Genomic DNA, 13,246 nt, shown 5'->3' with positions numbered 1-13,246 from the left:
GACTTCTGTTCCAATTCCCCTGTGCCACTTGATCGTCTATGTGTGCTCCCCAACCCCAGGGGCTTGCATCTGTCGTTAGAATTTTTTCTGTCGGTAGAGCCCAAGGAACCCCTTTGGTTAGATTCCCTGGGTCCGCCCACCATGCTAGGGAGTGTATTGTGTTTGGTGATATACTTAACTGCTCGTCTAAATTCCCGTGCAGAGATATGCCTGAATCTAAAGTCTCCCACTGTAGATCCCGGGAATGACATTGTGCCCACTGTACGGCCGGGATACAGGCAGTCATGGAGCCCAACAGGGACATTGCTTTCCTCAAGGTAGTGACTGGGGATACCGTCAGCTGCAACACTGCCTGTGTCATTTTCTGAATCTTCTCCTGAGGAAGATAGCATGTTTGCGTGATCGAGTCTAGGAGTATCCCTAAGTACATCTGTACCTGGGATGGCACCATCTTGGACTTGGCTATGTTTAGCAGCCACCCTAGACTCGACAGTGAAGTCATGACCTGATTCAACTGTTGTTCGCAATGTTGGAATGAGTTCCCTACTAAAAGGAGGTCGTCCAGATAGGGAACTATTAGGATGTTCTGCTCCCGTATGTGGGCCATTACTTCTGCCATTATTTTTGTGAATACCCGAGGAGCAATAGCTATCCCGAAGGGGAGAGCCCGGAATTGGAAGTGTTTTACCTCCCCCTGGATATTCACTGCCAGTCTGAGATATTTTTGATAATCTCTGTGGATGGGCACATGGTAATATGCGTCTCGTAAATCTAGAACAGTCATGAAACACAAGGGAAAGAGTATTCTTACGCACGATTTTATTGTCTCCATTTTGAAATGTTGTAACTCTAGGAAACTGTTTAATTTTTTTAGATTGATGATCGTTCTGTATGATCCGTCCGGCTTCTTGCGGAGGAAGAGGGGAGAATAGAAACCTGTGCCTCTTTCCTGGTATGGGACTTCTTGCAATACCCCTTTCTGGACTAGGTTCAGAATTTCCTTCTGGAGAGCTGACTGTTCGTGTGACTGTTTTTGAGGCGTTATCCTGAAGAAGTTGCCGGGAGGGACACGAAATTTGAATTTGAGGCCTTCTCGTATAATGCCTAAGATCCAGGGGCTGTTTGAAATTCTTTCCCAGGCTGGAAGAAACTCGGCTAGTCTCCCTCCGACCTGGGGAATACCTTCATTGGGATTTTTTATTATCAGGAGGGGGGGGGGTTTGTTGAACAAGAAGCCCCTATTTTTATTTCTTCTGTCTTCCCATCCATCCTCATTTCCTTTTGGGGATCTTCTCCGCATAAACTTTCTGTTCCGAAAGGAACGTCTATATGACTGGTTAGGGAACCCGGGGAAAGATTTCTTTTTATCCCCCGCTTTGTCGAGGATGTCATCTAATGTTGATCCAAACAGGAATTCCCCTTCGCAAGGTATTGAGCATAACTTGGTCTTCGTTTGCAAGTCCCCCGGCCAGCACTTTAGCCACAGGGCACGTCTTGCTGCGTTGGAAAAAGAGGCCGATCTGGCTGCTAATCTCACTGAGTCCACCGAAGCGTCCGCCAGAAAAGCTGCTGCCCCTTTCATCATGGACACTGACTTTTGTATTGTGTCTCTTGAGACTTTTCCCTTTAGCTGGGAATCCAAATGTTCAAGCCATACCATTAGAGCACGGGCCGTGCAAGTGGCTGCGATGGCTGGTTTTAGACCACCTCCTGCTGCTTCCCATGAGTGTTTTAAGAAAGTGTCTGCTTTTTTGTCCATCGGCTCTTTTAGAGTGCCCATGTCCTCGAAGGGCAGGGCAAATTTTTTGGAGGCCTTTGCTATGGCCACATCCAGTTTGGGTGCCTTGCTCCAGGATGAGCAGGCTGGGTCATCGAACGGGTATTTTCTCTTGGGAGTCAAGAGAACTTTTTTATCCGTTTTTTTCCATTCTTTCTTGATTAAAGAATGAATCTTCTCATTTATCGGGAATACCCTTCTTTTCTTCTGTTCTAATCCGCTGAACATTATGTCCTGTGCTGTTCTTTTGGGACGTTCATCTACCAGACCCATGGTTGTTCTAATAGCCTTTACCAGTGCGTCTGTCTCTTCGATGGGAAAGCAACTGCGTCCCCCTTCTGACGATAGTGAAGAGGTCTCGGATGTTGATGAATCATTAGAGTCAGATGTTTCACTTTCTGATTCGTTTATGCTGGGTTCAGGAGATTTATGACCTGATCTACGTCTTTCCTTCGGAATTTTAATGCCTTTGAGGGCACTCTCCACCTGATTTTTTATTAATGTTTTCAGGTCTGATGCGAACGCCGGGGACTCCTCCTGAATGGTTTTTTCTATGCAAGACCCGCATAGCTTTTTTTCCCAGGAGGAAGGTAGTTCTTCCGAACATATCGCACAAACTTTGTGCTTTGATTTAGTTGTACACTTTCTTCCCTAGAATAAAAAGTAATCTCGTATTACATTATTACTTTCACGTAGATCACTCACCCCTTGTGAATGAGAGATACCGTCTCTGGCCTCGGGACTACATCCACTGGATTCGTCGCCGGTCGTGTAGATTTCCCAGAGACTTGGCTGCGTTGTGACCCTGAGCGACCACTGCTGCTGCGCTGCTGGGACGAAGCATTTCCCTTCCGCTGGTGCTGTGAACGCGGGTGCCGCTGCACCTGTAATTGCTCAGGTGACAGTTGTGCACACTCCTGTGCCTCTTGCTCCTCTCTACCACTCATAGTGGCTCCACTCTGCAGTTTTTCAACAAAGAGGGGATTTCCACGCTTACGCCTTAGGGAACGCTGTTTTTGAATCTGCCGCCGGCAGAAGCGACCATCTGCGCAGGCGCGCGCGTCACTTCCGGTTCGCGGCACAGGCGTCCTATAGGGAAGGTATTATTGGGGACGCCTGTGCGCGCGATTTCTCGTTCCGCCTGCCCCCGCACTTCCGGTTTGGGCGGCGGTGATCAGCGGTGCTGTGGGGCGCTTCCGCTCTAGCGCTCCTGTGCCCGCCATGGAAAGATAGCCACCGCTACCTCCATGTACCGACTAGCGGTACAGAGGCTGAATCGGTGACCGCCGTCACCTGCCTCCTTCCTTCCCCTTTTTTTTTTTTTTTTTTTTCCCACGGGGAAGGCAGGCTGGAACCTCTTCACTGCCTTCCCCTGACACACTCACCCACAGGGCCCGCCGACCCCAGCGGTGGTGCTTCAGGGTCGGAATAAAAGGGGGGAGAAAACCCGCTGCAACCAGCCGTGACAGGGCGCCCCCTGTCAGGAACCAACCGGCCAGCTCCCTGGAATCCCACGAAGAATCCTTCAGGTACGTGCTGTAGGTTCCCCATCAGGGACAGGAAACCAACTGATGTGGGAGAGAGGTACGCCCTTTTTCATCTGTAGGTTTCCTGTCCCTGGGGGCGGACCCCTCTCTCCGTGGTGCCATCATGGGGATAGAGAAAATCTCTCTTCCATATTGAGGGCGATTTATCAAACCAATATAACCGGATAGGCTTCTTTCACACTAGCGTCGGAATCTCCCCGTCGCAATGCGTCGGGGAGAGATTCCGACGCTAGCGTTTGCTGCATTGCACAATGGGTGCAGCGGATGCATTTTTCCGGCGCATCCGCTGCTCCATTGTAAGGTGCGGGGAGGTGGGGGCGGAGTTCCGGCCGCGCATGCGCAGTCGGAAAAAGCGGTCCGTCGGTTAAAAAAAACGTTACATGTAGGGTTTTTTTCTCCCGACGGTCCGCCAAAGCACGACGCATCCGTCGCAAGATGGATGCGAAGTGTGCCAATCCGTCGCAAATGCGTCGTCAATAGAAGTCTATGGGGAAAAAACGCATCCTGCAAGCACTTTTGCAGGATGCGTTTTTTCTGCAAAACGACGCATTGTGACTGATTTAAAAAAACGCTAGTGTGAAAGTAGCCCAAGCCCCAGAGTCGTCCATAACAACCAGTCAGACTCCGCTCAGATTTTTCAGTCGTCCTTTGAAAACTGAAAGCAGAAGCCTGATTGGTTGATAGGGATAACGCCTCAATTTTGTGAAATCTCTCATATTACAGAATGTCACATGTATTAGGGCCCCTTTATGTTATATACTTACACTTTCTTTCTCTAAAAAAAAACTAAAAAATATATATTACCAATTATTACCATATAATAATAATACTACACAGACACACATGCTTCATTTCACACATACCAAAGCAGGTGGAAGAAACGTTCTGCCGCAGATTTTGCAGGGCTTGAGGCTTTCAGGGGAAATGTTTTCTGAAAAACACAGATTGCAGAATGAATACATAGGGCCAGATGACCAATAGTGCGGCGAACACATCACAATGACGCGCGTGATAAAAGCTAAACACATTTCACACTCACCACAGTACCCGACATGACTCTGTCCTGTCCTACACAGTGCAGCTGCTGCACTACGACGAGATCATAGAGACATAATACTGCAGCAAAGATTGGATGACGGAAGGCCTGTGGAGTCGGAGTCGTGGAGTCGGGGTCATGGAAATAGAGGAGTCGGAGGTTTGGCTTTCCAACTCCACAGCCCTGGATGACGGCCACGTAACATTGCCTAGTCACAGAAGTACCTAGCGACACACCACAGACACCGGTGACCACATACTCACTGAAACTCTTTAAAGAGTAACTGTCGTTTTAATTTTAATAAATCAATAGCACACATGAAATTAAAGGGGTATTCCCATCTCAAAGATCCTATCGCAATATGTAGTAGGTGTAACACTAATAATATTAGCAATATTACCTCCAATTAGAAATGTAGTATAGTTCTTCTAATTAGCTATGTTGCTTACCCCACGTGCAGGCCATTACAGTACATTAGGTATCCATGGTTACGACCACTCATAGTGACAGTTTGTCAGTTGTTGGTGGTCATAACCATGAATACCTAAGCTACTGCAATGCACTGCACATGGGGTAAGAGACACAGCAAATCAGAAGAACTGTACTGAATTTCCAATTGGAGGTATTTGCTAATATTATTATTAAACTTGCTAAATATTGGGATAGGATCTTGGAGAAGGGACTAACCCTTTCAGCAACTTTGTAATATATCTCATCAGCGAAATCTGCTTCTCTCTCCTCTTGAACTAATGTTACATTCTCAATTCATGCGCAACGTCTTCCGTGAGGACAGATATTCACTTTATCAAAATAGGAGTAAAAAAACAACAACTGACAATTGCTATGAAGGGAGAGGAGCTCGAGGCCACACAGACATTCTGCTGCAAGGGCTCCTGAGAGATCACTTACAGCCAGGTCTCCATAGAACCTTATGGGCACCAACTGTCCTCTCCTCTACTCTCTCCGTAATGGCAAAATCTGTATATTCACTGAAGACAGGTTTTACCCATGAATTGGGAACTCTGAGAAGGATCAGTCCTGGAAGAAAGGAACAGATCCCCTCATCAAATATACTAATAAGTGTTAGATTTTTACATGTACTATGGATTTCTAACATAAAAACGAAAACGACGGTCACACTTTAACATGCGGCAGATCTGAGATGAAGCTTGTAGAAATCCATGGACACAGGAGAAGACTTTCCGGTTACATTACGTGATCTGTGTAGTATAAAGGGTGCACTTATTTCCCCCGGATATGTCATCAACGTGACAGAACTAAATGACCGACGCACGTTACCCACTGCAAACAAAGACATAAAAGATCACACTTCACAAAGCAGGATGAAGCAAATAATCTTCATGATTCAGAGGATCTGCAGATTGGTTGAAAGAAGGCCTCATTCACACCACAACAGGTTTTCTGGTCAGTGTTTCATCATCAAAACCAGGAATGGCGCCAAAACACAGAACAGGTTCATTTCTTTCGACTATAGTTTTTTCTAATAGGTTTTTACTCCCGATTTTTGCATAAAAACACTGATGAAACACTGACCAAAAAACTGACATGTGAATGAGGCCTTATTTCTTTTTTTAGATGTTACCTGTCCCCAGGATAGGTAATAACTTTCTGACCGGTGGAGATCTGACCGTTGGGATCTCAAGAACGGGGCTCTGCAGACCTCCGTCTGAATGGATCAGTGGCTGAATTTGCGCAACTTCACTTCATTTTGGGACAGAAACAAAAAGCAGAAGACTGTTTGTTTTTTTCCCAGCAGACCTATAAAGATTGTATGCAGTTATGGTGCACATGTCCAGCCTCCATTCAACTCAGACGGATGGATGCTACCTCTAAGGTTCTTCATGATGGAAATAGAGAAGAGGGATAGAGAGGGGTCCAGAAACTCCTATTACAGCTACTGATGATGATTACACAGCTCCTCACCGAACAGAGATGGAGAACAAAAATGGCATCAAATGGCATGGCGGCGTCACTGTCCCTGCCTCCAGACAAATCGAACATGAAGAGGAAGTCCAGGCTGCAGCTGATCTCTGACTTCCTCCTCACGTTCGATTTGTCTGAATGCGGGGACAGTGACGCCAGCACCGATTGGATGCCGGAGTCACGTGTAGCAACAACAGCACCGAAGTCCCGGGAGAACTAATGCTGACACCGCGGGAACGGCACCGACACGGGAGGGGAGTATAGGCTTCATAATGTTCTTGAGCCTAAGTGAGGGATTTGAGAAGTTGACCAAGTAGTGGACAACTTCTTTAATCTTTTTTCACACCATGTTTTTAATCGTCCCCACGGCCCAAAATCGTGAAGGTCCCAGAAGTTTAAATACTGCACATAGCATGATTATGATTGTTACCATCCACCTCTCGTGTCTCCCCTTTTCCTCATACTTTGTAAGCTTGCGAGCAGGGCCCTCATTCCTCCTGGTATCTGTTTTGAATTGTATTTCTGTTATGCTGTAATGTCTATTGTCTGTACAAGTCCCCACTATAATTTGTAAAGTGCTGCAGAATATGTTGGCGCTATATAAATAAAATTATTATTATTAATTATTATGTCCCCACATATTTAGCCATCAGCTTGCCCCTCTCAACTGAGATGTCAAAGCCATTTTCAATAATTAGGGGGAATGAAAAATCATTCCCATAGTAGCAAGACATGCCTGCCCACTGTTCTCCCTGCTATATGTTATATAGGGTACCCTAAAGAATTGCCAAAAAGTAACCCTTCACAGCCCAGAAAAGAGGTCGGCTGGCAATGACACATTGATGGATGGCTGAACACACCGCACAACCCGAGACGCAGAAACCAGCCGGCTCCTCTGTGAGGTCGGCCGCTCACATGGAACTGGGAAAATGTTATTCCAGGGAAAGAAAGATTCATCTGAGTGAGGTCATTGTTAGGAAATGTAACATCTGCAGGAAAAAAGCCCAAACACAGAAAAAATGTAACAGCCTGAGAAGGAGCAAACATGAAAGTCAAATCAAGTGACCAGACAGGAGAGGACGAGGTCAGAAGCTCCAGCAGATCCTCCCAAAAATCCAAACACCAGTAAAAAGACATTTTTCCCCATCTTTGATCCTTCCGGCATGTCAATGCCAATTTGTGTGCTAAGCATTCTCAAATTTTTCATTTTTCCAGTGCAGTACTGCAATTCAATTTTCACATTTCAAGTTTGCATGCTATGACGCTGCAGAGTGCTGCCTTATCTAGTTGATCGTATACGAGTTGGCGACTCTAGCTAAGCCCCTGTTGATAGATGCTTTTTGAAGTTTGCCCTGTCGGCCTCCCTGTAGTGCAGCTATGATGCAGGTGTCCTCTCCCTTCTTCCTCAGTTTTCTTTCAGTCTCCATTGTCTCATGTTCATCCTCCGTACATCCCTGGCTAAGAATCACCTTTTCACCAGTGGTTGCTCTTCCCATAATACAAGGATTCAGCCGAAGACTAAACCTCTCCTGGAATCTTACTTGCCTCTGATGCAGCCGAGTGACATTGTCTGATAAAGTGCTTGGTGTGAGTACTGGCTCAAAACAGAAATCCTTAGAAACGGTGTCAAGAGCCACACACTGGCGCTCACAGTCCCGGGGCTCTCGTGCGGTTATGACACGTGGTGCCCGGCGCCCAATCAGCATTCGCATCACTGTCCCCGCTTTCGTCTAAACTGAACATGAAAAGGAAGACAGGGCTCTAACTTCCACTTCATGTTCTTTCAAAAAGTCACTAATTTTGGCAAAAATGTTCCCCTTGATGTTTTTTCCATGTAAGCTGGTTATTTTAACATTAAAAAGTCCCCAAAAAAGGTTCAGGACAAAAATAAAGACCATTTTTTAGCTTTAGCCTAAAAGTCATATAGAGCATAAAAAACTACATTGAATTCCACAAGACAAAGAAAAGTAATAAAAAAACTGCAAATGAATGGGTCTAAATGTGCAGCTGTTATATGGACTGTGGCCCCACAAGGCTATGTGCCTAGTTCATACGGTCAGTTGGGGCTCAAGAGGGTGTCCAACTCAAGTGTACGACAAAATGTGATGGTCCAGAAGTGGAAAGGGGGCTTCTTAAAGCAAATGTGTAAGAAAAGCAAAGGTACTTTGAAATATCTACAAAAGTAACCACTCAGCTTACTCTGAATCCTGAAAAGACGTTTCATATGAGTTATACAATAATAGAAGACTAGGGGATGTCATCAGAATCCGTCGAGGGGTTATGGCGGGACCATGCAGCCCCCTAACAAGTATGTAGGCCTCCTGACTCTTCCCTGACAAATGATGTAGCTGCCACTAGCGGTATCACAGCAACGTAACCCCTTCTGTCTAATGAAAACACGTGCACTTTCACCCAAACTGAGAGTGCACGTGTCGGAGGGGAGGGTTATCAGATACACCTGTCTGCTATATGACTATCTTTAGCCAAGGGAAGCTCTTGACATGTTCACACCAATTTTTTTTTATTAATTTTCTTTAATACATGCACAAATAATCCATAGATGTAAATGGTGGAAGATCTCCAATTTTCAGAACTTTCAAGAGCGTGATCCGGACGCTTCTATCTCTGATTGTAAGGGAATATTTTTAGAAGCTGGTGTTTTACAGTGTTGTAGTAACATGGGAGGAGAAGAGATCGTTATGTGTGTCCTGATATCTGATGTATGGTGACTACACCCCCAGCAGTGACATAAAGGAGGAATGGTGACTACACCCCCAGCAGTGACATAAAGGAGGAATGGTGACTACACCCCACCAGTGAGATAAAGGAGGAATGGTGACTACACCCCACCAGTGATATAAAGGAGGAATGGTGACTACACCCCCAGCAGTGAGATAAAGGAGGAATGGTGACTACACCCCAAGCAGTGATATAAAGGAGGAATGGCGACTACACCCCCAGCAGTGATATAAAGGAGGAATGGTGACTACACTCCCAGCAGTGACATAAAGGAGGAATGGTGACTACACTCCCAGCAGTGACATAAAGGAGGAATGGTGACTACACCTACCACCAGTGATATAAAGGAGGAATGGTGACTACACCCCAAGCAGTGATATAAAGGAGGAATGGCGACTACACCCCCAGCAGTGAGATAAAGGAGGAATGGTGACTACACCCCCACCAGTGACAAAGGAGGAAAGGTGACTACACCTACCACCAGTGACATAAAGTAGCAATGGTGACTACACCCCCCCCCACCAGTGAGATAAATGAGGAATGGTGACTACACCCCCACCATTGACAAAAGAGATGATTCAATGTAGGAGAACGTGGTCAAATTCTGCGCTGCTGAATCATGTAGTCCAAAGGTATTATAAAAAGTGGTCTTTATCCAACGAGTTTCTGAGTTTCAAAGAACTTCATCGTTCTTATGTGGTATTTCCTGATGAAGTGACATAACAAAGGAATGGTGACTACACCCCCCAGCAGTGAGATAAAGGAGGAATGGTGACTACACCCCTAGCAGTGATATAAAGGAGGAATGGTAACTACATCCCCAGCAGTGATATAAAGGAGGAATGGTGACTACACCCCCAGCAGTGACATAAAGGAGGAATGCTGACTACACCTTCCACCAGTGACATAAAGGAGGAATGGTGACTACACCCCCAGCAGTGACATAAAGGAGGAATGGTGACTACACCCCCACCAGTGACATAAAGGAGGAATGGTGACTACACCCCCCCACCGGTGATATAAAGGAGGAATGGTGACTACACCCCCACCATTGACAAAAGAGATGATTCAATGTAGGAGAACGTGGTCAAATTCTGCGCTGCTGAATCATGTAGTCCAAAGGTATTATTAAAAGTGGTCTTTATACAACGCGTTTCTGAGTTTCAAAGAACTTCATCGTTCTTATGTGGTATTTCCTGATGAAGTGACATAACAAAGGAATGGTGACTACACCCCCCAGCAGTGATATAAAGGAGGAATGGTGACTACACCCCCAGCAGTGACATAAAGGAGGAATGGTGACTACACTCCCACCAGTGATATAAAGGAGGAATGGTGACTACACCCCCACCAGTGACATAAAGGAGGAATGGTGACTACACCCCCACCAGTGACATAAAGGAGGAATGGTGACTACACCCCCAGCAGTGAGATAAAGGAGGAATGGTGACTACACCCCCAGCAGTGAGATAAAGGAGGAATGGTGACTACACCCCACCAGTGATATAAAGGAGGAATGGTGACTACACCCCCAGCAGTGACATAAAGGAGGAATGGTGACTACACCCCCAGCAGTGAGATAAAGGAGGAATGGTGACTACACCCCCAGCAGTGATATAAAGGAGGAATGGTGACTACACCCCCAGCAGTGATATAAAGGAGGAATGGTGACTACACCCCAAGCAGTGACATAAAGGAGGAATGGTGACTACACCCCCACCAGTGACATAAAGGAGGAATGGTGACTACACCCCCCCACCGGTGATATAAAGGAGGAATGGTGACTACACCCCCACCATTGACAAAAGAGATGATTCAATGTAGGAGAACGTGGTCAAATTCTGCGCTGCTGAATCATGTAGTCCAAAGGTATTATTAAAAGTGGTCTTTATACAACGCGTTTCTGAGTTTCAAAGAACTTCATCGTTCTTATGTGGTATTTCCTGATGAAGTGACATAACAAAGGAATGGTGACTACACCCCCCAGCAGTGATATAAAGGAGGAATGGTGACTACACCCCCAGCAGTGACATAAAGGAGGAATGGTGACTACACTCCCACCAGTGACATAAAGGAGGAATGGTGACTACACCCCCACCAGTGACATAAAGGAGGAATGGTGACTACACCCCCAGCATTGACATAAAGGAGGAATGGTGACTACACCACCAGCAGTGAGAAAAAGGAGGAATGGTGACTACACCCCCACCAGTGACATAAAGGAGGAATGGTGACTACACCCCCAGCAGTGAGATAAAGGAGGAATGGTGGCTGCACCCCCAGCAGTGACATAAAGGAGGAATGGTGACTACACCCCCAGCAGTGACATAAAGGAGGAATGGTGACTACACCCCCAGCAGTGAGATAAAGGAGGAATGGTGACTACACCCCCAGCAGTGATATAAAGGAGGAATGGTGACTACACCCCCCCACCGGTGATATAAAGGAGGAATGGTGACTACACCCCCACCAGTGACATAAAGGAGGAATGGTGACTACACCCCCACCAGTGAGATAAAGGAGGAATGGTGACTACACCCCCAGCAGTGATATAAAGGAGGAATGGTGACTACACCCCAAGCAGTGAGATAAAGGAGGAATGGTGACTACACCCCCAGCAGTGATATAAAGGAGGAATGGTGACTACACCCCCCCACCGGTGATATAAAGGAGGAATGGTGACTACACCCCCACCATTGACAAAAGAGATGATTCAATGTAGGAGAACGTGGTCAAATTCTGCGCTGCTGAATCATGTAGTCCAAAGGTATTATTAAAAGTGGTCTTTATACAACGCGTTTCTGAGTTTCAAAGAACTTCATCATTCTTATGTGGTATTTCCTGATGAAGTGACATAACAAAGGAATGGTGACTACACCCCCCAGCAGTGACATAAAGGAGGAATGGTGACTACACCCCCAGCAGTGACATAAAGGAGGAATGGTGACTACACCCCACCAGTGAGATAAAGGAGGAATGGTGACTACACCCCACCAGTGATATAAAGGAGGAATGGTGACTACACCCCCAGCAGTGATATAAAGGAGGAATGGTGACTACACCCCAAGCAGTGATATAAAGGAGGAATGGCGACTACACCCCCAGCAGTGAGATAAAGGAGGAATGGTGACTACACCCCCAGCAGTGACAAAGGAGGAAAGGTGACTACACCTACCACCAGTGACATAAAGTAGCAATGGTGACTACACCCCCCCCACCAGTGAGATAAATGAGGAATGGTGACACCTCCACCGGTGATATAAAGGAGGAATGGTGACTACACCCCCACCATTGACGAAAGAGATGATTCAATGTAGGAGAACGTGGTCAAATTCTGCGTTGCTGAATCATGTAGTCCAAAGGTATTATTAAAAGTGGTCTTTATACAACGCGTTTCTGAGTTTCAAAGAACTTCATCGTTCTTATGTGGTATTTCCTGATGAAGTGACATAACAAAGGAATGGTGACTACACCCCCCAGCAGTGACATAAAGGAGGAATGGTGACTACACCCCACCAGTGATATAAAGGAGGAATGGTGACTACACCCCCAGCAGTGACATAAAGGAGGAATGGTGACTACACCCCCAGCAGTGACATAAAGGAGGAATGGTGACTACACCCCACCAGTGAGATAAAGGAGGAATGGTGACTACACCCCACCAGTGATATAAAGGAGGAATGGTGACTACACCCCCAGCAGTGAGATAAAGGAGGAATGGTGACTACACCCCAAGCAGTGATATAAAGGAGGAATGGCGACTACACCCCCAGCAGTGAGATAAAGGAGGAATGGTGACTACACCCCCAGCAGTGACAAAGGAGGAAAGGTGACTACACCTACCACCAGTGACATAAAGTAGCAATGGTGACTACACCCCCCCCACCAGTGAGATTAATGAGGAATGGTGACACCTCCACCGGTGATATAAAGGAGGAATGGTGACTACACCCCCACCATTGACAAAAGAGATGATTCAATGTAGGAGAACGTGGTCAAATTCTGCGCTGCTGAATCATGTAGTCCAAAGGTATTATAAAAAGTGGTCTTTATACAACGAGTTTCTGAGTTTCAAAGAACTTCATCGTTCTTATGTGGTATTTCCTGATGAAGTGACATAACAAAGGAATGGTGACTACACCCCCCAGCAGTGACATAAAGGAGGAATGGTGACTACACCCCACCAGTGATATAAAGGAGGAA

At 46.3% G+C, this 13,246-nt stretch overlaps 1 protein-coding gene across 1 annotated transcript in view; it reads right to left on the bottom strand.

The window, feature by feature from the left end:
• ZC2HC1A (zinc finger C2HC-type containing 1A) overlaps positions 1 to 13,246 on the bottom strand; it is a 95,036-nt gene that overhangs the window by 68,332 nt on the left and 13,458 nt on the right. Inside the window, exon 2 of the mRNA XM_069731512.1 lies at positions 4,188 to 4,255. Coding sequence (XP_069587613.1) covers positions 4,188 to 4,255 — 68 coding nt within the window. The remainder of the gene's footprint in view (positions 1 to 4,187; positions 4,256 to 13,246) is intronic.

The sequence above is a fragment of the Ranitomeya imitator genome, chromosome 6, assembly GCF_032444005.1.
Source record: "Ranitomeya imitator isolate aRanImi1 chromosome 6, aRanImi1.pri, whole genome shotgun sequence".
Lineage (NCBI taxonomy): Eukaryota > Metazoa > Chordata > Amphibia > Anura > Dendrobatidae > Ranitomeya > Ranitomeya imitator.
Note: the sequence above shows the minus strand (reverse complement) of the source record. Positions and strands in the feature narration are given on the sequence as shown.